Here is a 27,728-nt window from a genome sequence, read left to right on the forward strand (position 1 = left end):
CAACAGAAGCCGTGCGGGGGGCTTTACGGCTCTGACTCTCCAATTGGTCCCATTTGTATCTCGTCCCGCCTTCATAGGGACGCAGCGAGGCTGCTCTATTGGACCAGGCGGTTGTCTGTCACAGGGTATGCAGATCAGGCGGCGTCTGGAGCCAATGACAAGCGGAGGAGGCGGCGCCGTCAGGTGCTGGTGCTGGTGGTGTCTGCGCAGGCGCGGAGTGGGCACTGGGCAGCAGCCGGTTACAGCCGGTGTCATCATGGCCGGGGACGGAGCGATGAGCGCGGAGACCCTGAGGGAGAAGCTGAGGCGGGAGCTGCAGGCGGAGCACGTGGTGAGGAGCAGCCATGTGACCCCCCTGCTTCCCCCTAGGAGCAGCAGTATGGCCCCTTCCAGGGGGACTACAAGCCCCAGCATGCCATGCCAGTGTGTGTGTGACTGCTACATGCATGTGTATGTTATGTATTATGTACGTGTGCTTGCTTCTGAAGTAAGGGTTGTTATGGTGACATATTTAACAAACGTGCACCCCCTGATCTCTGTGTGGCTTCCGGACTGTAGATAGTAATTAGTTAGACAATGTCTGGATAGACCCCAGATGTTAGACAGTCAATAGGTCGACAGGTACAACAGGTCGACACACTAAAGGTCGACATGTACAATTGGTCAACAGGGTCAAAAGGTTGACACGAAAATGGTCGACACGAAAATGATCGACACATTATTTTTTTTTATTATTTTTAGGGTTAGGCACTTACCAAGACTGTTAAGGTTAGGCACCAGGAGGGATGGTTAGGGTTAGGCATTTACTGTAGGGTGAGGGTTAGGTACTAGGAGGGAGGGTTAGAGTTAGTGTGAAGATTAGGGCTAAAAAATAAAAAAAAATGTCGACCTATTGACTGTCTGACATGTGGGGTCTATCCAGACATTGCCTATCTAATTGCTGTCTATCTCTCATACCACACCCTCTGTGTGTGTGTGTGTGTGTGTGTGTGTGTGTGTGTGTGTGTGTGTGTGTGTGTGTGTGTCTATATTGCTCTCTATGGGCCGTTTTCAATTAGGAGTGTAAAGTTGCGTTTGGCGAATTGCGATCGCATGACGAAGGTTTTTGCCTCATTCGCCTGCTCTGATGCGATCTTTTCGCGTACTATCTAAATGCGCGCTCCCGCTTCTCGCCCTATCCAACTGCAATACACGCGGAAACGCATACGTGCGACAATGGTGAAACCAGCGAAGAGTACAGAGCATTTTGGGGAAATCAGCCCTGCACCCCATAAAAAGCCCAATGGACACGGGAAATCAGTATAGAAGTGTATGAATAGCCCTTATACAAGGATTTGGGGCTTTTACGTTGTGTGAAAGGGATGTTCTATGCATGTTTACATATGGTGAAAAATTATAAAAAGCTAATTTTTTTTTTTTTTTAGGAAAAAATATTAGTTGTAGTTAAATTGGGGGCACATTACAGTGGGTGCTGGTATATTTTTGTGTCTAAAGTGCAGTTTAAAAAAAAATAATTTTTTTAATACACCTGCTACAGCTACCTGCAATCCGGACCCAGTACTCTGTACCCATTTTCCAACACTTATTACATTTCCACCCTAAAAATGACTTTATTAGTCAGGCGGAGCGCGTGGTGAGGAGCAGCCATAATTAGTCCTTATGGGGGTGTGCAAAGGGTTCTGAACTAAGGGTCTGATTCAGATCCGGACGCTATTTGCGCTTGCTTGTTCAGAAAAAGGGGCTGGCTATTTAAATTGACCGTTCGCTCTTTGCGGTCTGTTGACGCCTCTATGTCTGAACGAGCGAACAAAACATGCGCTCGCTATTTTGTAAAGACGCCCCTTGGCTGCTCACATCATACGTCATCTCCGTTATTTATTTGATTAATCGAGTACATCGAACGGCGTATGAACTGCTCGCTATTCTTGTGGTTGCATTTTCCTACCGCAATCATGCGAGCAGTTCAGGCTAAAAGACAGCCAAGTGACGTGGTCGATGACGCTGCTTTGTTAATTATGCACACCCTTAAAACGCCCGTTTTGACCTTTAAGCACGCCTGCGTTCGGATCTCCACTCCCCATTTTCAAGCACCTTCCCCTGTTACCACCCACAAACGCCTAATCCTGTCACTCAAATTAGCAGGCAGTCGCTATTTTGCGAGCACACGATTTCCGACCGCACTGACTGGTTCACGCATGCGTATTACAACGCATGCGCAGATGTGCAAACATCGCTCGGAACGAACGAGCAGCCGCTTACGCGCGGCTCTGAATCAGGCCCTAAGGGCCTGATTCACTACTGATCGCAATATTGCGTACGCAGTTCAACCACTACGATCGCAATGCAAACTTTGCAGCACATAAGGACGCCCACTTTACCATATTCACATCCGTAATATTTAGCAGAATATCAAAACTATCGGTACAATCGAGTACCATCGGACCCATACGCACACTTGCACAAGCCCTGACCTTACTCAGAAATTGGTAACAGCCACGCACACTATGACACCTCACACTGCGTATGGCTTTGCAGTGGCTAATTTATGCACGCACCTGAAATGGTGCGCAAACACAGTGGCACGCCTACGTACAGACTACCTTCCCCCCCCCATCGCCACCCACAAACGGCACTTCCTGTCAATCACTGCTTAGCCTCTGCTATCGCTGACCTGATCGCAGTGGCCGGCACACGCACTGTGATCGGCTGATTGCATGCGTACTAGCTACTGCGATCCAAGCTGAATCAGGCCCCAAGTCCCCTCATTAGAGTTTTTGCCCTTTTTAACACTTGCTTTGAAATGGGGACAACTTTTCGCTGGTTTCTGCCTAATGGAGTTTTTACACATGCGAACACTCCGGCAATAGGACAGCGCAATACGCACATATGCGCTAAAAACTTTGCACCTGCGAACGCTTTTCGCCAAACGTGACTTTTTGCACCTAATTGAATATGGCCCTATCTCTTTATCATCTCTATCTATCTTATCTATATCTCATATCTATCTATGGGCGCAATTCAATTGTTTTGCACGTCTAAAGTGACGGGAGATCTTCGTGTCGATCGCGCCCATGGAGGCCTGGTAAAATGGCTACACCCTACCAAAGTGCTGGGCGCATTCACGAAAAGTGCCATTTGGGTCACTTTTCGCGCATTTCAGCTCTCCACCCATGGGGAGGTGCGAGCTGAAACGTCGGCGCCGGCAGCTGTTCGCACCCGACAGGAGCATCAATTGAATAGCTCCGTCGGGCGCAAGGAGGGGCCAAAACAATTGAATTGTGCTCTATACTATCTATCTCATATCTATCGATCTAATCAGATATAGCATTAAAACCACTGACAGGTGAGGTGAATAACACTGATTATCTCGTTACAATGGCTCCTGACAAGGGCTGGGATATATTAGGCAGCCAGTGAACAGTCATTACTTGAAGTTGATGTATTGGAAGCAGGAAAAATGGGCAAGTGTATGGATCTGAGCGACCTTGACCAGGGCCAAATTGTGATGGCTATTCGCCTGGGTCAGCGCATCTGCACAATGGCAGGTCTTGTGGGGTGTTCCTGGTATGCAGTGATTAGTACCTACCAATAGTGGTCCAAGGAAGGACAATAGGTGAACAGGGTCATGAGTGCCTAAGGCTCATTGATGCATGTGGGGAGTGAAGGCTAGCCTGTCTGTATTCTAATGCTTGGCTTCTCTGCAGTTTTATGGCAAGATGCTATGCCCCCTGGTATTACTGGTAGTAGCTGTTGATGGTGCTTTATACAGTCTTATATATTACCCAGGTTTCACATATTGGTTCTGTGAAGCTGGGCACACTGAGACGACCTCGCCACGGTATGTTGTTTCCGACCAAATCTGAACGGCATATCGGCTGCATCGCTCAGTGTGTGCGGCCAATATGCGCACTCCCACGGTTGCATGTGGTATCGTCCGGTCTGCTGTGACGCACGTACAACTGGGGCCCCATTGCAGATAATGAGGGATCGTTCGTTACCTCGTTTTGATGTGTACCCAGGATCCGATATATATCGCCCCGTCAAGCCGACAAATCGGCTGGGTACATATCGATCAGTGTGTACCCAGCTTTACAGATATGCAAACCGTAGGGGTAATATGTGCGTGTTTTTTTGTTGTTGTTTTTTTTTTGTCTTCTCTACGTTTAACCCTAATTTTCCCAGTTTATAGAACCAGGTTGATATCATATAAAATAATTCTAAGTGATACTATGGAACGTTGTCAGAAGCTGATGTTTGTTATAGTTTGGGGACAGCCTCCCCCATATCTCTTTTAGGGGTCTAGTTACTAAGCAGTGTTAGGAGACAGAGTGAAAAGTGATAAGATAGTGATAAGGTACCAGCCAATCAGCTCCCAACTGTCATTTTTTCAAACACAGCCTGTGAGATGGCAGTTAGGAGCTGATTGGCTGGTACCTTATCACCATTCACTTTATCTCGTAACACAGCTTAGTGAACAGACCCCTTAGTCTTTATTCTAGAGCCCTGCACCTGTCACAACCCGTGCAGTTCCTCTATCCTGCCAGGGGTGTCGCTGTCTGCTCTGGTGTTTCTAGCACACTCAGCTGATGCAACAAGCTGCTGAGATTAAGCCGTTTGTGTGCTATAAGTTCCAGCTTGATAAAGGCCACTGCCGAAACGCGTTGCTGCTGTCTATATTACAGCCGCTGCCCACTGAGAAGTGTAACCTGCCGCATATTGGGACCCGGGAAAGTGAAACCACACGGCTGCGGTGAGGTTACCATTGAAGGGAACACACATAATAAGTTTCCTTCTTCTGGCTAATTAAAGCTGGTCTGTTTACTGTCTCAATCAGCCGGATACGTACTTTATCTAATTGTCCCATACAAGCAAACTGATTTATATTAGCTGGAGTCCAGGGGGTAAATTTACTAAAGTGAGAGTTTTTAGAAGAGATGTTGCCCATAGCAACCAATCAGATTCTACCTATTATCTTCTAGAAGGTGCTAGTTAAAGGTTAAGTAGAATCTGATTGGTTGCTATGGGCAACATCTCTTCTAAAACTCACTTCTAAAAACTCTCACTTTAGTAAATTTACCCCCGGGAGTTTAATATCAGCTGGACAGAAGTCGTGGTTAAATATCTGGGCTGTTTAATCAATAACCATATGGGACTTTACATTCCACTGCTGGACTGGTGTGTTTGCCATGTTTTTTATACACACAACAGATAACTTTGAAGTATGTAACTGTGTATTCAAATGGGAAACTGTTGCATGTAATGTAACAATTGAGCATATGAGTGTGATGGGATTGGAATACCGGCAGATGTTTAGCTGCCGGTTTCAATCCTGACTGCGCAAGCCTGACAGGAGGATAATCCCGACTGGGGCTGGGACGTATTCTAACCCTCCGCGATTTTACCAAAGATTTGAACGATTTTTGACTGCATTAAAATGAATGGAATCGTCCAAGTCTGACTGCAAACACCTCAGATGTCAGATATCTGACCATCGGGAACGTGCATCGTTCATATCGTTCATCTGACAGATATGTCAGATTTTCCTTCAGATATGAACGATTTTTTAAATCGTTATCGTTCAGATCTGAAGAAAAATCTGACCGTGTGTATGTTCCATAACAGTTAAGACGCGCCAGTCTTACCTCGATCAGTCCGGCGTCTGTCTTCCAGCGTCTGGATTAAGATAGGCGTCGGGATTTAGACCGGTGGCATTTAGTCTGCCGGTCTAATAACTGCCTCCCAGTGTGATACCCTGGTCCAGTTTTTTTACTAACTGCTAGAAGCACCAAAGCAGATAGCGACACCCCAGGCTGTAAAGAGGAACTGCAGGGGTTTCAACAGGTGCAGGGTCTTTTGTTCTAAGTATGTCTAGCACTGGAAAAAAATGTCCTTTATTTACTAAGGATGGTGGGCGGGGTCTAGTTAAAATCATCCAATCAAGTGAGCCCTAGCCCTCCTAGTAGATACTGATATCACCAGCAGCCATATATTAGCTTTGCAGGGGTGCAAGTCCAGTTGGATGACATGATTGATCAGAACTAACTCTTCCTGCTGCACAATCTTCCTCCCAGCCTCCTGGTCAGTGACCCTTCTGGTGTTCTGCACCGCGTTCACTGCCAGGCAATGTCACTTATACTGTCTAACTCCTCGTATCTCTGCCTGTTTTCTCCAGGAGGTCGAAGACACGTCACCCAACCACTGCTCTACAAGCTTCAAGGTATTAATCGTATCGCCTATGTTTGATGGAAAGCCTCTCCTGCAAAGACACAGGTGAGGGGGGGGTGCTATGCCTGCACTCATGGGGGGGGGGGGTATATTTACTAAGCCGCAGTTTTGGAGTGTTTTTGCATCTAATCTTACCCTTTTAAATCCCACGGCCTGTACCACAGACAAGCACCTCCGCTTAGTATATATGCCCCATGGGGTCTGGTAATTGCAGGCTGCACAGTGATTATATATTTGTCTTATTGACTCTTTGCTGCCACCTGCAGGCTTGTCAATAGCTGCCTGTCCGAGGAGCTGAAGATAATTCACGCCTTTGAACAGAAGACCCTGACCCCAGCTCAGTGGGAACAAGAAAAGCAGAAGTGAGAGCTGCTGATGTCGGCACTGACTGACTGATGTTACAGACCTCGTGGACTGCGCCTGCGGCCATCGTTCCGTGGACTCCAGTGTCCAGTACAAGATGCTGGTTGTCTCTGATGGACACTTTCTAGCCCCCCCTCCCCACGAATATGGAACCCACTCTTAGCAGGTTAATGAGTCCACAATAAATTTAAATTATGTTGACCATGTCTGATGTGTTTTATAATCTCACATGATACTATTGTCTTACTGTCAGTTCCCTGCACATCTCTTGTCCTACTTGGATTTCACAATCACATTAGTTTAGGATGTTTTGTCTAATGATGCAATTAAAGAGCTGAAACATTTTGGCGTTCTATCACGCCTGTCCGAGATCACCGGTGTGCCTAGACTCTACTGTCGGCACATGACCCCCCCCCCCCCCCCCCATCTACCTGTTTTCTAGATGAGTGGCTGTCTCCTTTTGGACCATTTCTTTGTAATGAAATGCAACCTGATCAACCCAGATATAGACCAAAGTCATTGTTTATTAACCCAAGTAATGCATTGCTTTTTATCACACAATTCTAAGGACAGCGTTTGGGGGCAAAAGGGGAACATAGGGGTAGCAAAAGAGAATTCCTTCAATTATTTACACCTTTCCTCCATGCTCAGAGACTGGATGGATGAGATGAATAAGAACCCGCTGTGCGTTTCTGAGCTGGGCTGACGGAATCGAGGATAAGAGTATCTCCCCTGCACTGGAATACGGTCTGTCCGCTATCCGGTTTTTCAACGATAAGAAGCCCGGGCAGGCGTTTCATGATATGTCAAAAACCGGAAATCAGCGACACCATGTTAATAATAGTGTAGCTGTTGGGAAGCTACTGTACCATTAAGTGGTATCGCCGCAGTCCGGAATGTGCTGATGAGGGCTAAGACCCCCGCCTGCGGCCATTTAACTGCTTTTCTTCTCCAACTGTGCGATCCGCTTCTCCTGTTCTGCGACCGTCGCCTTCAGCTGTTTTATCTCCTCCGTGAGCTTCTCCAGGGTGGAGTCCTGTGGGTGTAAGAAAACGGCTGTTATTCTGCAGGCGGGTCGGAAATGCCCCTTGTACCGGAAAGACTCCTATAACCATAGAGGGGCCTAGTTGTGGCAATCGGTGGAGGTGCTACTCTGATAATGGGGCATGGTGGTAAGTGGCTCCCTCTGTAGAGTAGGATAGTTAGATACCAGAGAGACACGTGACTTTTTCTTTTTACTTTTTATTCATCTATATTGGGGATTTGAGATAAGCGCTGATCTCTAAGCTGTTTTTACGTGATGGATGCTTTGGTGACCTTATATAATGTATGCCTTACCGCATTCCCTCCGTTGGATGACTGGCTGCGTTTGGGTAACCGGGTGTTTAGGATGTTTTTGGTGACTTTGAGTTCCCTGGTCTTGCTCGGGGTGTATCCATCTCGCAGTGAGATGAGCAGCGGCTCGGCATTCTTCCCCGATAACCATTCCTCTGCGGTGAGAGGTGGGTCGGGGCCCACAGTGTCCGGATACAGATCTTCCTGAAACAGGTCCGACTGCAGGAACAAGAGAGGTCACTGACCAGCGTTCACTCCCAGGTAGCGGCCTGATTGCCGATAGACACCTCCCACCTGTGTGACGTCTTACCTTCCTGGGGACGGTCATCGCTATGGGTTCACACTTCCTCTCATGCAGCTTGTAAAATCTGAAATTAAATCCGGTATTAGACCAGGGAAGTAATTTTCCTTTTATTACAGCTAGGGTCAGAGACAATCCATGCGGAGTGTTATTATAGCTCGCTACAAGGAAGCAGGGCTACTAAATTGTTCAAAGAAGCAGGGTAATATTATTCTCTACAAAGACCTAAACCTTGCACTGAGACTGGGTCATACTACTTCTTTTTTGCAAGGTGGAAGCTAGGCTCTGTTGCTAATGACCCTGGTCTTGGCAAGGTAATGATCTGGCTGTGTGTAAGGAAACTAATGGTGCTCTCAAATGGGCAAATTTGGTAGCACAGCAAATTAATTAGCCAATCCCCTTAGCAATGTAATGGGCAAACAGGGCACACGGATGCGTATAAACTAACACAGGAGCATCTTTTAGTGGAACGTCCGCCGTAGAGGTTTGGGGGTGAAATGCGTCAATGGGTGCACCAGCATGGTCTTAGTGGCAGAAAGACATGTCTGGGTGCTCACATGCCTGGGCTATGAACTGCAGGACCCAGAACTAGATGTTGTCCATATTGAGGGAGCAGCCATGACCAAGCCATAGACGTTATTGAATGGAATGGCCCCTTTGGCTCGGCTTTCCGGCAGTCGGAATGATCTGGGATACTAACCTGGCGATCTCGCACTTGCTGACTTCCAGGCCCCGTTTCGGCATATACCCCATCCCTCGCTGTGACTCTTTACTGCTGTACAGAGACAAATAGTGTACGTATGGAGCCTCGTCTGTCACCTCGAAGTACCGGATGCTGCTGTCCCCCTGTCGGATGATGTAAACGTATCATAGTTTACGGAATTGCATACAAAGGCTTCCATGTCCTGAAAGTGCTCACCCTAATGCTTCACCCCTCCCAAGCCAAACCTAATCAACCCCGTACTGTGAACCTCACGTTCCCCATTGCTTCTCGTACAGTTCCTTCTATCTCATGCTAGCCTGTGTCCAGACCAGTGGAAGATGTACACCACAGCCAAAGAGTCGCCAGAGGATAGTCACCTTTCCACCCAGGTACACGATATTGGTGTCTGGGTCGAAGAACGGAATGAGGACGCCGCTGCTTGTGTCTAGCTCTTGTAGAGTGAGAGGCTGGTCCAGAGACTTCTGTAGGCAGAGGAGAAAATGGTAATGAGTCCTGTAATGTGATTTAAACTCTCAATCTGCTGGGCTAATTCTAAAGGTTGTTGGTAGGGTCTACCTCCAGTTCTACTGTCTAGTATATAGGGCCTAACTTGTGTCACCTTGTGGCTGCCTTTATGTGACATGAAGCAATGGACCTGAGTCACTGCCTCTGTTAGGCAGCGGATATTGACTATAGAAACGTCTGTCGTTTCCCTGTATGTACAGAGTCACTCACCATGTCCCACAAGGCCACTTGTCGTTCACTCATCCGACTAAATCCTGTGGTCAGAATCTGATCGTCGGACACAAAGATGACTCGGACCGGTCTGCTGCCTTCATGGGGTTTATCCAGCTCCTGCAGGGGGTGGAGAGATCACATATGTAACTGGTATCACTAAGGTACTACCCACAGGGGTGTTACGCTACCCCCTACGGTACACTTAATGGTACCACTGTCAAATATTCCCAGCCTGGGAATTACCCAGTGTAACTGCTTTTTTAGATTTTACATTCTCCGTGTACAATATTGTGGTGACCCATTTGTCGTGTATAATGTTGCCTGGATTTCTTTCTGAGACGTGGACTTGGCGGCTATTTTGCACAGTTCTGCAGGAATCCTGCGATGCGTCGAAGTCTGCTGTGCGCCATAATCTGCGCACTCACCGCTATAATGGTCCCTGCTCTGGGTTCTATGATCCGGATCTTCTTGTCCTTGCAGGATGTGCTGATCAAACTCCCATCTCTGTTCCACGCTACGCTGTATATGAGATCAGTGTGTGTCTCATCTATAGAGATAACAGACTGCCCGCAGCCCACATCCCAGATCAGGATGACGTTATCACAGCCTGGAGAGAGGAGAATGCATTAATACACTTCCTAACATTGCATTCATTCGTCATGCTCCCTGTACACAAGTAATACTGTACACCATTCATAATCCCCATTAGCTAGTAATACTCCCTGCACACAAGTAATACTGTACACCATTCATAATCCCCATTAGCTAGTAATACTCCCTGCACACAAGTAATACTGTACACCATTCATAATCTCTATATGCAAGTTATACTCCCTGCACACAAGTAATACTGTACACCATTCATAATCTCTATATGCTAGTTATACTCCCTGCACACACGTAATACTGTACACCATTCATAATCTCTATATACTAGTAATACTCCCTGCACACAAGTAATACTGTACACCATTCATAATCCCCATTAGCTAGTAATACTCCCTGCACACAAGTAATACTGTACACCATTCATAATCTCTATATGCAAGTTATACTCCCTGCACACAAGTAATACTGTACACCATTCATAATCTCTATATGCTAGTAATACTCCCTGCACACAAGTAATACTGTACACCATTCATAATCTCTATATGCTAGTAATACTCCCTGCACACAAGTAATACCTTACACCATTCATAATCCCTATTAGCTAGTAATACTCCCTGCACACAAGTAATACTGTACACCATTCATAGTCACCATATGCTACTAATACTCCCTGAAAACAAGTAATACTGTACACCATTCAAAATCTCTATATGCTAGTAATACTCCCTGCACACAAGTAATACTGTACACCATTCATAATCTCTATATGCTAGTAATACTCCCTGCACACAAGTAATACCTTACACCATTCATAATCCCTATTAGCTAGTAATACTCCCTGCACACAAGTAATACTGTACACCATTCATAGTCACCATATGCTACTAATACTCCCTGAAAACAAGTAATACTGTACACCATTCAAAATCTCTATATGCTAGTAATACTCCCTGCACACAAGTAATACCTTACACCATTCATAATCCCTATTAGCTAGTAATACTCCCTGCACACAAGTAATACCGTACACCATTCATAATCCCTATTAGCTAGTAATGCTCCCTGCACACAAGTAATACTGTACACCATTCATAATCGCCATATGCTAGTAATACTCCCTGCACACTAGTAATACTGTACACCATTCATAATCCCTATTAGCTAGTAATACTCCCTGCACACAAGTAATACTGTACACCATTCATAATCCCCATATGTTAGTAATACTCCCTGCACACTAGTAATACTGTACACCATTCATAATCCCTATTAGCTAGTAATACTCCCTGCCCACAAGTAATACTGTACACCATTCATAATCCCTATTAGCTAGTAATACTCCCTGCACACTAGTAATACTGTACACCATTCATAATCCCCATATGCTAGTAATATTCCCTGCACACAAGTAATACTGTACACCATTCATAATCCCCATTAGCTAGTAATACTCCCTGCACAATTCTTTATCACCATATACTAGTAATACTCCATATACACTAGTAATACTGTACACCATTCATAATCTCTATATGCTAGTAATACTCCCTGCACACAAGTAATACTGTACACCATTCATAATCCCTATTAGCTAGTAATACTCCCTGTACACAAGTAATACTGTACACCATTCATAATCCCTATTAGCTAGTTATACTCCATGTACAAAAGTAATACTGTACACCATTCATAATCCCCATATGCTAGTAATACTGTACACCATTCATAATCTCCATATGCTAATAATACTCCCTGCACACAAGTAATACCTTACACCATTCATAATCCCTATTAGCTAGTAATACTCCCTGCACACAAGTAATACTGTACACCATTCATAGTCACCATATGCTAGTAATACTCCCTGCAAACAAGTAATACTGTACACCATTCATAATCCCTATTAGCTAGTAATACTCCCTGCACACTAGTAATACTGTACACCATTCATAATCCCCATATGCTAGTAATATTCCCTGCACAGAAGTAATACTGTACACCATTCATAATCCCTATTAGCTAGTAATACTCCCTGCACACAAGTAATACTGTACACCATTCATAATCTCTATATGCTAGTAATACTCCCTGCACACAAATAATACTGTACACCATTCATAATCTCTATATGCTAGTAATACTCCTGGCACACAAGTACTAGTGTACACCATTCATAATCGCCATATGCTAGTAATACTCCCTGCACACAAGTAATACTGTACACCATTCATAATCTATATGCTAGTAATACTCCCTGCACACAAGTAATACTGTACACCATTCATAATCTCTATATGCTAGTAATACTCCCTGCACACAAGTAATACTGTGCACCATTCATAATCCCTATTAGCTAGTAATGCTCCTTGCACACAAGTAATACTGTACACCATTCATAATCCCCATATGCTAGTTATACTTCTGGCACACAAGTAATACCTTACACCATTCATAATCACCATATGCTAGTAATACTCCCTGCACACAATTAATACCTTACACCATTCATAATCGCCATATGCTAGTTGTACTCCTGGCACACAAGTAATACTGTACACCATTCATAATCGCCATATGCTAGTAATATTCCCTGCACACAAGTAATACTGTACACCATTCATAATCCCCATTAGCTAGTAATACTCCTGGCACACAAGTAATACTGTACACCATTCATAATCTCTATATGCTAGTAATACTCCCTGCACACAAGTAATACTGTACACCATTCATAATCCCTATATGCTAGTAATACTCCCTGCACACAAGTAATACGGTACACCATTCATAATCCCCATTAGCTAGTAATACTCCCTGCACACAAGTAATACTGTACACCATTCATAATCTCTATATGCTAGTAATACTCCCTGCACAGAAGTAATACTGTACACCATTCATAATCCCTATGAGCTAGTAATACTCCCTGCACACAAGTAATACTGTACACCATTCATAATCTCTATATGCTAGTAATACTCCCTGCACAGAAGTAATACTGTACACCATTCATAATCCCTAGTAGCTAGTAATATTCCCTGCACACAAGTAATACTGTACACCATTCATAATCACCATACGCTAGTAATACTCCCTGCACACAAGTAATACTGTACACCATTCATAATCCCTATTAGCTAGTAATATTCCCTGCACACAAGTAATACTATACACCATTCATAATCACATATGTTAGTAATACTCCCTGCACACAAGTAATACTGTAAACCATTCATAATCCCTATTAGCTAGTAATACTCCCTGCACACAAGTAATACTTTACACCAATCATAATCCCTATTAGCTAGTAATACTCCCTGCACACAATACTGTACACCATTCATAATCGCCATATGCTAGTAATACTCCTTGCACGCAGTAATACTGTACACCATTCATAATCACCATATGCTAGTAATACTCCCTGCACACAAGTAATACTGTACACCATTCATAATCCCTATATGCTAGTAATACTCCCTGCACACAAGTAATACTGTACACCATTCATAATCTCTATATGCTAGTAATACTCCCTGCACACAAGTAATACTGTGCACCATTCATAATCCCTATTGGCTAGTAATACTCCCTGCACAGAAGTAATACTGTACACCATTCATAATCCCTATTAGCTAGTAATACTCCCTGCACACAATACTGTACACCATTCATAATCCCTATTAGTTAGTAATACTCCCTGCACACAAGTAATACCTTACACCATTCATAATCGCTATATGCTAGTTATACTCCCGGCACACAAGTAATACTGTATACCATTCATAATCCCCATTAGCTAGTAATACTCCCTGCACACAAGGAATTCTGTACACCATTCATAATCCCCATTAGCTAGTAATACTTCCTGCACACAAGTAATACTGTACACCATTCATAATCCCCATATGCTAGTAATACTCCCTGCACACAAGTAATAGTGTACACCATTCATAATCCCTATTAGCTAGTAATACTCCCTGCACACAAGTAATACTGTACACCATTCATAATCCCCATGTGCTAATACTCCCTGCACACAAGTAATACTGTACACCATTCATAATACCCATTAGCTAGTAATACTCCCTGCACACAAGTAATACTGTACACCATTCATAATCTCTATATACTAGTAATACTGTACACCATTCATAATCTCTATATGCTAGTAATACTCCCTGCACACAAATAATACTGTACACCATTCATAATCTCTATATGCTAGTAATACTCCTGGCACACAAGTACTACTGTACACCATTCATAATCGCCATATGCTAGTAATACTCCCTGCACACAAGTAATACTGTACACCATTCATAATCGCCATATGCTAGTAATACTCCCTGCACACAAGTAATACTGTGCACCATTCATAATCTCTATATGCTAGTAATACTCCCTGCACACAAGTAATACTGTACACCAATCATAATCTCTATATGCTAGTAATACTCCCTGCACACAAGTAATACTGTGCACCATTCATAATCCCTATTAGCTAGTAATGCTCCCTGCACACAAGTAATACTGTACACCATTCATAATCCCCATATGCTAGTTATACTTCTGGCACACAAGTAATACCTTACACCATTCATAATCACCATATGCTAGTAATACTCCCTGCACACAAGTAATACCTTACACCTTTCATAATCGCCATATGCTAGTTATACTCCTGGCACACAAGTAATACCTTACACCATTCATAATTGCCATATGCTAGTTATACTCCTGGCACACAAGTAATACTGTACACCATTCATAATCGCCATATGCTAGTAATACTCCCTGCACACAAGTAATACTGTACACCATTCATAATCTCTATATGCTAGTAATACTCTCTGCACACAAGTAATACTGTACACCATTCATAATCCCTATATGCTAGTAATACTCCCTGCACACAAGTAATACTGTACACCATTCATAATCCCCATTAGCTAGTAATATTCCCTGCACACAAGTAATACTGTACACCATTCATAATCTCTATATGCTAGTAATACTCCCTGCACACAAGTAATACTGTACACCATTCATAATCCCTATTAGCTAGAAATCCTGCACAGAAGTAATACTGTACACCATTCATAATCCCTATTAGCTAGTAATATTCCCTGCACACAAGTAATACTGTACACCATTCATAATCACCATATGCTAGTAATACTCCCTGCACACAAGTAATACTGTACACCATTCATAATCCCTATTAGCTAGTAATATTCCCTGCACACAAGTAATACTGTACACCATTCATAATCACCATATGCTAGTAATACTCCCTGCACACAAGTAATACTGTACACCATTCATAATCCGTATTAGCTAGTAATACTCCCTGCACACAAGTAATACTGAACACCATTCATAATCCCTATTAGCTAGTAATAATCCCTGCACACAAGTAATACCTTACACCATTCATAATCGCTATATGCTAGTTATACTCCCGGCACACAAGTAATACTGTACTCCATTCATAATCCCTATTAGCTAGTAATACTCCATGCACACAAGTAATACTGTACACCATTCATAATCCCTATTAGCTAGTAATACTCCCTGCACACAAGTAATACTGTACACCATTCATAATCCCCATATGCTAATAATACTCCCTGCACACAAGTAATACTGTACACCATTCATAATCGCCATATGCTAGTAATACTCCTTGCACGCAGTAGTACTGTACACCATTCATAATCCCTATTAGCTAGTAATACTCCCTGCACACAATACTGTACACCATTCATAATCCCTATTAGTTAGTAATACTCCCTGCACACAAGTAATACCTTACACCATTCATAATTGCTATATGCTAGTAATACTCCCTGCACACAAGTAATACTGTACACCATTCATAATCCCCATTAGCTAGTAATATTCCCTGCACACAAGTAATACTGTACACCATTCATAATCTCTATATGCTAGTAATACTCCCTGCACACAAGTAATACTGTACACCATTCATAATCCCTATTAGCTAGTAATACTCCCTGCACAGAAGTAATACTGTACACCATTCATAATCCCTATTAGCTAGCAATATTCCCTGCACACAAGTAATACTGTACACCATTCATAATTGCCATATGCTAGTAATACTCCCTGCACACAAGTAATACTGTACACCATTCATAATCTCTATATGCTAGTAATACTCCCTGCACACAAGTAATACTGTACACCATTCATAATTGCCATATGCTAGTAATACTCCCTGCACACAAGTAATACTGTACACCATTCATAATCTCTATATGCTAGTAATACTCCCTGCACACAAGTAATACTGTACACCATTCATAATCACCATATGCTTGTAATACTCCCTGCACACAAGTAATACTGTACACCATTCATAATCCCTATTAGCTAATAATACTCCCTGCACACAAGTAATACTGTACACTATTCACAATCGCTATATGCTAGTTATACTCCCGGCACACAAGTAATACTGTACTCCATTCATAATCCCTATTAGCTAGTAATACTCCATGCACACAAGTAATACTGTACACCATTCATAATCGCTATTAGCTAGTAATACTCCCTGCACACAAGTAATACTGTACACCATTCATAATCCCCATTAGCTAGTAATACTCCCTGCACACAAGTAATACTGTACACCATTCATAATCTCTATATGCTAGTAATACTCCCTGCACACAAGTAATACTGTGCACCATTCATAATCTCTATATGATAGTAATACTCCCTGCACACAAGTAATACTGTACACCATTCATAATCGCCATATGCTAGTAATACTCCATGTTCACAGGTAATACTGTACACCATTCATAATCTCTATATGCTACTAATACTCCCTGCACACAAGTAATACTGTACACCATTCATAATTGCCATATGCTAGTAATACTCCCTGCACACAAGTAATACTGTACACCATTCATAATCTCTATATGCTAGTAATACTCCCTGCACACAAGTAATACTGTACACCATTCATAATTGCCATATGCTAGTAATACTCCCTGCACACAAGTAATACTGTACACCATTCATAATCTCTATATGCTAGTAATACTCCTGGCACACAAGTACTACTGTACACCATTCATAATCGCCATATGCTAGTAATACTCCCTGCACACAAGTAATACTGTACACCATTCATAATCGCCATATGCTAGTAATACTCCATGTTCACAGGTAATACTGTACACCATTCATAATCTCTATATGCTAGTAATACTCCCTGCACACAAGTAATACTGTACACCATTCATAATCTCTATATGATAGTAATACTCCCTGCACACAAGTAATACTGTACACCATTCATAATTGCCATATGCTAGTAATACTCCTGGCACACAAGTACTACTGTACACCATTCATAATCGCCATATGCTAGTAATACTCCCTGCACACAAGTAATACTGTACACCATTCATAATCGCCATATGCTAGTAATACTCCCTGCGCACAAGTACTAGTGTACACCATTCATAATCCCTATTAGCTATTAATGCTCCCTGCACACAAGTAATACTGTACACCATTCATAATCTCTATATGCTAGTAATACTCCCTGCACACAAGTAATACTGTGCACCATTCATAATCCCTATTAGCTAGTAATGCTCCTTGCACACAAGTAATACTGTACACCATTCATAATCCCCATATGCTAGTTATACTTCTGGCACACAAGTAATACCTTACACCATTCATAATCACCATATGCTAGTAATACTCCCTGCACACAAGTAATACTGTACACCATTCATAATTGCCATATGCTAGTAATACTCCCTGCACACAAGTAATACTGTACACCATTCATAATCCCTATTAGCTATTAATGCTCCCTGCACACAAGTAATACTGTACACCATTCATAATCCCTATTAGCTAGTAATACTCCCTGCACACAAGTAATACCTTACACCATTCATAATCGCTATATGCTAGTTATACTCCCGGCACACAAGTAATACTGTACTCCATTCATAATCCCTATTAGCTAGTAATACTCCCTGCACACAAGTAATACTGTACACCATTCATAATCCCTATTAGCTAGTAATACTCCCTGCACACAAGTAATACTGTACACCATTCATTATCTCCATATGCTAGTAATACTCCCTGCACACAAGTAATACTGTACACCATTCATAATCTCTATATGCTAGTTATACTCCCTGCACACAAGTAATACTGTACACCATTCATAATCTCTATATGCTAGTAATACTCCCTGCACACAAGTAATACTGTACACCATTCATAATCCCTATATGCTAGTAATACTCCCTGCACACAAGTAATACTGTACACCATTCATAATCCCTATTAGCTAGTAATACTCCCTGCACAGAAGTAATACTGTACACCATACATAATCCCTATTAGCTAGTAATATTCCCTGCACACAAGTAATACTGTACACCATTCATAATCACCATATGCTAGTAATACTCCCTGCACACAAGTAATACTGTAACCATTCATAATCCCTATTAGCTAGTAATACTCCCTGCACACAAGTAATACTGTACACCATTCATAATCCCTATTAGCTAGTAATACTCCCTGCACACAAGTAATACTGTACACCATTCATAATCGCTATATGCTAGTTATACTCCCGGCACACAAGTAATACTGTACTCCATTCATAATCCCTATTAGCTCGTAATACTCCCTGCACACAAGTAATGCTGTACACCATTCATAATCCCTATTAGCTAGTAATACTCCCTGCACACAAGTAATACTGTACACCATTCATAATCTCCATATGCTAGTAATACTCCCTGCACACAAGTAATACTGTATACCATTCATAATCCCTATATGCTAGTAATACTCCATGCACACAGTAATACTGTACACCATTCATAATCCCCATATGCTAATAATACTCCCTGCACACAATTAATACTGTACACCATTCATAATCCCTATTAGCTAGTAATACTCCCTGCACACAAGTAATACTGTACACCATTTATAATCCCTATTAGCTAGTAATACTCCCCGCACACAAGTAATACTGTACACCATTCATAATCCCTATTAGCTAGTAATACTCCCTGCACACATGTAATACCTTACACCATTCATAATCGCTATATGCTAGTTATACTCCTGGCACACAAGTAATACTGTACTCCATTCCTAATCCCTATTAGCTAGTAATACTCCTTGCACACAAGTAATACTGTACACCATTCATAATCCCTATTAGCTAGTAATACTCCCTGCACACAAGTAGTACTGTACACCATTCATAATCTCCATATGCTAGTAATACTCCCTGCACACAAGTAATACTGTACACCATTCATAATTCCTATATGCTAGTAATACTCCATGCACCCAAGTAATACTGTACACCATTCATAATCCCTATTAGCTAGTAATACTCCCTGCACACAAGTAATACTGTACACCATTTGTAATCGCCAAATGCTAGTAATGCTCTCTGCACACACGTAATGCTGTACACCATTCATAATCACTTAGCTAGTAATACTCCCTGCACACAAGTATTACTGTACACCATTCATAATCACTTAGCTAGTAATACTCCTTGCACGCAGTAATACTGTACACCATTCATAATCTTTATATGCTAGTAATATTCCCTGCACACAAGTAATACTGTACACCATTCATAATCACCATATACTAGTGATACTCCTTGCACGCAGTAATACTGTACACCATTCATAATCTTTATTTGCTAGTCATACTCCCTGCCCACAATCGTGTACACAGTTAGTAATCTGTATATGCTAGTAATACTCCCTGAATAGAAGTAATACTGTACACCATTCATAATCTCTATATGATAGTATTATATTACTATCATATAGTACTATTAATATTACATTTTATTTATAGGGAGCCACAAGTGTTCTGCAGTGCCATACTGAGGGCAAAATAATATAAGACAGTACTGGGTATAACAGTACAGTACAGATAGCACTCCAAATCTCCACACAGCCACTGATGCAATATGTGCAACTGAAATATTCAGCGTCAGCTGAAACCCGTAGCTGTCAGCGTGGGCGCAAATGACGGGTCTAGGTTGTCAAGAATATAACGGATGATTGGAGAACGGGCAGAGAGCCCAAGGAGGTGTACAAGAGAACTAGGTGATGAGGGGCGAGGGCCCTGCTCAGGGAGATTACAGTCTAAAGGGAAGGGGGAGACAATCGGAAGACCAGTGTAATACTCCCTGCACACAATTAATACACACTGTACACAACCCATAATAACTATATACAGGGCGAGTCTCCCATATCCAAATATTCCAAAATACAGAATAATTTTGGCATGACTGAGATAATTTAAACCTTTTTTTTAATGGTTTTTTGAGATGGTTCCATGTACACAAACTTTGCCTAAGGCACAAATGATTAAAAATATTGTATAAAATGACCTGCAGGCTGTGTGTATAAGGCGTATATAACACATAGATGCATTCTGTGTGTATATTGGGGTCCCATTCCCAAAATATTTCATTACGGTATGCAATTATTCCAAAATACAGAATATTCCGTTATCCAAAATACCCCTGGTCCCAAGCACTTTGGATATGGGAGACTCAATCTGTACTAGTAATGCTCCATGCACACACATAATACACACTGGCCCTGATTCAGAGACGGACGCTCTGACAGAGCGCTCGCTCTGACTCAGGGCCGTCCCTCTGGTTTTTTTTTTTAGCGGCCTCCTGGCCGCTCGCATAGCTGTGGGTGACCACCCACAGCTATAGCGAGCAGCCAAAAAGATGGTCGCGATGGTCAAGACCATCGCGACCATCAGGCTTGCGACGAGACCCTTGTGGTAGGGTCTTGTGTGCCACAAGCCCTGGAGTGCTTTTGGCTCTATCAGAGCCAAAAGCACTCCCACTGACATCATTTGTGATGTCAGTGGGGCCGGCCCCAGGCGGTAGGCGTTCCCATGGGAACGCCTCCGTCTGGCCAGCCACGCACTCGGCACGCCCACCAAAGGGGGCGTACTGTCACTCACCATCGGCAGCACGTCCCCTTTGTAGCGAGACCCATAGCAACGGCTTGCCCGTCGCTATCCGGGTCTCGCGCATGCGCACTGGGCCAACATCGACCCGCTTGCGAGCTGGTCTGAATCAGGCCTATTGTTCATTTATAATCACTATATACAGTGTTCAGTCTAGGTCCGGCACCAGAGCTAGAAAGGGCACACTAGCGTACGTCCAAAAAGGGGGCGCAGCCATGGGAAAGGGGTGTGTCTTTAAGACATGGCCCCTTTTCGTCATTCTTGGGGGCGTGCCCGGCACTTACAGACATGCCCAGGTGCCGCCAAGCTCTCCACTCTCAGTGAGTAGATGCTGTGATCGCTGCATTGTCATTTTTCCCGCGAGTGGGGACGGCAATAGGGCAGAGTGCATTCTGCCCTTTTGAAATCGGACAGGGCGTGGTGCCCCAATAAACAGCCTAGCGGGAACACTAATACTAGTAATACTCCCTGCACACAAGTAATACATACTATACTATGCACTAGAAATGGTCTCTGCACACAATAAATACTGCACACTAATGATATCCCATGCACATCTTATTACACACAAGTTTTACTATTCACAATCACTATATAGTGGTAATTATCCCTGCACACAATTATTACTATAGACAAGTATTGCTCCCTGCACACTAGTGATAATCCTTGTACACTGGTAATATACACTGCACACAACACAATGCTCATCGTACATTAGTGACTCTGCACAAAACTCATGCTCACTGTCTATTAGTGATACTACGCACACAACACATGCTCACTGTCTATTAGTGATACTACGCACAAAACTCATGCTCACTGTCTATTAGTGATACTACGCACACAACACATGCTCACTGTCTATTAGTGATACTACGCACACAACACATGCTCACTGTCTATTAGTGATACTACGCACAAAACTCATGCTCACTGTCTATTAGTGGTACTACGCACACAACACATGCTCACTGTCTATTAGTGATACTACGCACACAACACATGCTCACTGTCTATTAGTGGTACGCACACAACACATGCTCACTGTCTATTAGTGATACTACGCACACAACACATGCTCACTGTCTATTAGTGATACTACGCACACAACACATGCTCACTGTCTATTAGTGATACTACGCACACAACACATGCTCACTGTCTATTATTGATACTACACACACAACACATGCTCACTGTCTATTAGTGGTACGCACACAACACATGCTCACTGTCTATTAGTGATACTACGCACAAAACTCATGCTCACTGTCTATTAGTGATACTACGCACACAACACATGCTCACTGTCTATTAGTGATACTACGCACACAACACATGCTCACTGTCTATTAGTGATACTACGCACACAACACAATGCTCATCGTACATTAGTGACTCTGCACAAAACTCATGCTCACTGTCTATTAGTGATACTACGCACACAACACATGCTCACTGTCTATTAGTGGTACTACGCACACAACACATGCTCACTGTCTATTAGTGATACTACGCACACAACACATGCTCACTGTCTATTAGTGATACTACGCACACAACACATGCTCACTGTCTATTAGTGATACTACACACAAAACTCATGCTCACTGTCTATTAGTGATACTACGCACACAACACATGCTCACTGTCTATTAGTGATACTACACACACAACACATGCTCACTGTCTATTAGTGGTACGCACACAACACATGCTCACTGTCTATTAGTGATACTACGCACACAACACATGCTCACTGTCTATTAGTGATACTACGCACACAACACATGCTCACTGTCTATTAGTGATACTACGCACACAACACATGCTCACTGTCTATTAGTGATACTACGCACACAACACATGCTCACTGTCTATTAGTGATACTACGCACACAACACATGCTCACTGTCTATTAGTGACACTCTGCACAAAACTCAAGCTCACTGTCTATTAGTGATACTACGCACACAACACATGCTCACCGTCTATTAGTGATACTACGCACACAACACATGCTCACTGTCTATTAGTGGTACGCATACAACACATGCTCACTGTCTATTAGTGATACTACGCACACAACACATGCTCACTGTCTATTAGTGATACTACGCACACAACACATGCTCACTGTCTATTAGTGATACTACGCACACAACACATGCTCACTGTCTATTAGTGATACTACGCACAAAACTCATGCTCACTGTCTATTAGTGATACTACGCACACAACACATGCTCACTGTCTATTAGTGATACTACACACACAACACATGCTCACTGTCTATTAGTGATACTACACACACAACACATGCTCACTGTCTATTAGTGATACTACGCACACAACACATGCTCACTGTCTATTAGTGATACTACGCACACAACACATGCTCACTGTCTATTAGTGGTACTACGCACACAACACATGCTCACTGTCTATTAGTGACACTCTGCACAAAACTCAAGCTCACTGTCTATTAGTGATACTACGCACACAACACATGCTCACTGTCTATTAGTGACTCTGCACAAAACTCATGCTCACTGTCTATTAGTGATACTACGCACACAACACATGCTCACTGTCTATTAGTGATACTACGCACACAACACATGCTCACTGTCTATTAGTGATACTACGCACACAACACATGCTCACTGTCTATTAGTGATACTACGCACACAACACAAGTTCACTGTCTATTAGTGGTACTACGCACACAACACATGCTCACTGTCTATTAGTGACACTCTGCACAAAACTCAAGCTCACTGTCTATTAGTGATACTACGCACACAACACATGCTCACTGTCTATTAGTGATACTACGCACACAACACATGCTCACTGTCTATTAGTGACACTGCACAAAACTCATGCTCACTGTCTATTAGTGGTACTACGCACACAACACATGCTCACTGTCTATTAGTGGTACTACGCACACAACACATGCTCACTGTCTATTAGTGACACTGCACAAAACTCATGCTCACTGTCTATTAGTGATACTGCGCACACAACACATGCTCACTGTCTATTAGTGGTACTACGCACACAACACATGCTCACAGTCTATTAGTGACACTACGCACACAACACATGCTCACTGTCTATTAGTGACACTGCACAAAACTCATGCTCACTGTCTATTAGAGGTACTACGCACACAACACATGCTCACTGTCTATTAGTGGTACTACGCACACAACACATGCTCACTGTCTATTAGTGACACTGCACAAAACTCATGCTCACTGTCTGTTAGTGATACTGCGCACACAACACATGCTCACTGTCTATTAGTGGTACTACGCACACAACACATGCTCACTGTCTATTTGTGACACTGCACAAAACTCATGCTCACTGTCTATTAGTGATACTGCGCACACAACACATGCTCACTGTCTATTAGTGGTACTACGCACACAACACATGCTCACAGTCTATTAGTGATACTACGCACACAACACATGCTCACTGTCTATTAGTGACACTGCACAAAACTCATGCTCACTGTCTATTAGTGACACTCTGCACAAAACTCAAGCTCACTGTCTATTAGTGATACCACGCACACAACACATGCTCACTGTCTATTAGTGACACTCTGCACAAAACTCATGCTCACTGTCTATTAGTGACACTGCACAAAACTCATGCTCACTGTCTATTAGTGATACTCTGCACAAAACTCAAGCTCACTGTCTATTAGTGATACTACGCACACAACACATGCTCACTGTCTATTAGTGATACTACGCACACAACACATGCTCACTGTCTATTAGTGACACTGCACAAAACTCATGCTCACTGTCTATTAGTGGTACTACGCACACAACACATGCTCACTGTCTATTAGTGACACAGCACAAAACTCATGCTCACTGTCTATTAGTGATACTACGCACACAACACATGCTCACTGTCTATTAGTGGTACTACGCACACAACACATGCTCACTGTCTATTAGTGACACTGCACAAAACTCATGCTCACTGTCTATTAGTGATACTGCGCACACAACACATGCTCACTGTCTATTAGTGGTACTACGCACACAACACATGCTCACTGTCTATTAGTGGTACGCACACAACACATGCTCACTGTCTATTAGTGATACTACGCACACAACACATGCTCACTGTCTATTAGTGATACTACGCACACAACACATGCTCACTGTCTATTAGTGATACTACGCACACAACACATGCTCACTGTCTATTATTGATACTACACACACAACACATGCTCACTGTCTATTAGTGGTACGCACACAACACATGCTCACTGTCTATTAGTGATACTACGCACAAAACTCATGCTCACTGTCTATTAGTGATACTACGCACACAACACATGCTCACTGTCTATTAGTGATACTACGCACACAACACATGCTCACTGTCTATTAGTGATACTACGCACACAACACAATGCTCATCGTACATTAGTGACTCTGCACAAAACTCATGCTCACTGTCTATTAGTGATACTACGCACACAACACATGCTCACTGTCTATTAGTGGTACTACGCACACAACACATGCTCACTGTCTATTAGTGATACTACGCACACAACACATGCTCACTGTCTATTAGTGATACTACGCACACAACACATGCTCACTGTCTATTAGTGATACTACGCACAAAACTCATACTCACTGTCTATTAGTGATACTACGCACACAACACATGCTCACTGTCTATTAGTGATACTACACACACAACACATGCTCACTGTCTATTAGTGGTACGCACACAACACATGCTCACTGTCTATTAGTGATACTACGCACACAACACATGCTCACTGTCTATTAGTGATACTACGCACACAACACATGCTCACTGTCTATTAGTGATACTACGCACACAACACATGCTCACTGTCTATTAGTGATACTACACACACAACACATGCTCACTGTCTATTAGTGATACTACGCACACAACACATGCTCACTGTCTATTAGTGATACTACGCACACAACACATGCTCACTGTCTATTAGTGGTACTACGCACACAACACATGCTCACTGTCTATTAGTGACACTCTGCACAAAACTCAAGCTCACTGTCTATTAGTGATACTACGCACACAACACATGCTCACTGTCTATTAGTGACTCTGCACAAAACTCATGCTCACTGTCTATTAGTGATACTACGCACACAACACATGCTCACTGTCTATTAGTGATACTACACACACAACACATGCTCACTGTCTATTAGTGGTACGCATACAACACATGCTCACTGTCTATTAGTGATACTACGCACACAACACATGCTCACTGTCTATTAGTGATACTACGCACACAACACATGCTCACTGTCTATTAGTGATACTACGCACACAACACATGCTCACTGTCTATTAGTGATACTACGCACACAACACATGTTCACTGTCTATTAGTGGTACTACGCACACAACACATGCTCACTGTCTATTAGTGACACTCTGCACAAAACTCAAGCTCACTGTCTATTAGTGATACTACGCACACAACACATGCTCACTGTCTATTAGTGATACTACGCACACAACACATGCTCACTGTCTATTAGTGACACTGCACAAAACTCATGCTCACTGTCTATTAGTGGTACTACGCACACAACACATGCTCACTGTCTATTAGTGGTACTACGCACACAACACATGCTCACTGTCTATTAGTGACACTGCACAAAACTCATGCTCACTGTCTATTAGTGATACTGCGCACACAACACATGCTCACTGTCTATTAGTGGTACTACGCACACAACACATGCTCACAGTCTATTAGTGACACTACGCACACAACACATGCTCACTGTCTATTAGTGACACTGCACAAAACTCATGCTCACTGTCTATTAGAGGTACTACGCACACAACACATGCTCACTGTCTATTAGTGGTACTACGCACACAACACATGCTCACTGTCTATTAGTGACACTGCACAAAACTCATGCTCACTGTCTGTTAGTGATACTGCGCACACAACACATGCTCACTGTCTATTAGTGGTACTACGCACACAACACATGCTCACTGTCTATTTGTGACACTGCACAAAACTCATGCTCACTGTCTATTAGTGATACTGCGCACACAACACATGCTCACTGTCTATTAGTGGTACTACGCACACAACACATGCTCACAGTCTATTAGTGATACTACGCACACAACACATGCTCACTGTCTATTAGTGACACTGCACAAAACTCATGCTCACTGTCTATTAGTGACACTCTGCACAAAACTCAAGCTCACTGTCTATTAGTGATACCACGCACACAACACATGCTCACTGTCTATTAGTGACACTCTGCACAAAACTCATGCTCACTGTCTATTAGTGACACT

General features: G+C 42.8%; 2 protein-coding genes across 2 annotated transcripts in view; one reads left to right on the plus strand and one right to left on the minus strand.

The window, feature by feature from the left end:
* The first annotated feature begins 103 nt into the window (after positions 1 to 103).
* Positions 104 to 6,789, plus strand: BOLA2B (bolA family member 2B). The gene is made up of 3 exons (XM_088457477.1): positions 104 to 331; positions 6,173 to 6,270; positions 6,492 to 6,789. Exons 1-3 carry the CDS (start codon positions 128 to 130, stop codon positions 6,589 to 6,591), a joined length of 402 nt encoding a protein of 133 aa, XP_088313603.1. The 5' UTR covers positions 104 to 127; the 3' UTR covers positions 6,592 to 6,789.
* Positions 6,790 to 7,307: 518 nt separating this feature from the next.
* Positions 7,308 to 27,728, minus strand: part of CORO1A (coronin 1A) — a 68,976-nt gene continuing 48,555 nt past the window's right edge. The window contains exons 5-11 of the mRNA XM_088457530.1: positions 10,091 to 10,272; positions 9,663 to 9,782; positions 9,305 to 9,409; positions 8,925 to 9,070; positions 8,234 to 8,291; positions 7,927 to 8,142; positions 7,308 to 7,624 (exon numbers count right to left, since the gene is read on the minus strand). Coding sequence (XP_088313656.1) covers positions 7,523 to 7,624; positions 7,927 to 8,142; positions 8,234 to 8,291; positions 8,925 to 9,070; positions 9,305 to 9,409; positions 9,663 to 9,782; positions 10,091 to 10,272 — 929 coding nt within the window. The 3' untranslated portion in view covers positions 7,308 to 7,522. The remainder of the gene's footprint in view (positions 7,625 to 7,926; positions 8,143 to 8,233; positions 8,292 to 8,924; positions 9,071 to 9,304; positions 9,410 to 9,662; positions 9,783 to 10,090; positions 10,273 to 27,728) is intronic.

The sequence above is a fragment of the Taudactylus pleione genome, unplaced genomic scaffold (genome assembly GCF_031769625.1).
Source record: "Taudactylus pleione unplaced genomic scaffold, aTauple2 ptg000762l, whole genome shotgun sequence".
In the NCBI taxonomy this organism is placed as follows: Eukaryota; Metazoa; Chordata; class Amphibia; order Anura; family Myobatrachidae; genus Taudactylus; species Taudactylus pleione.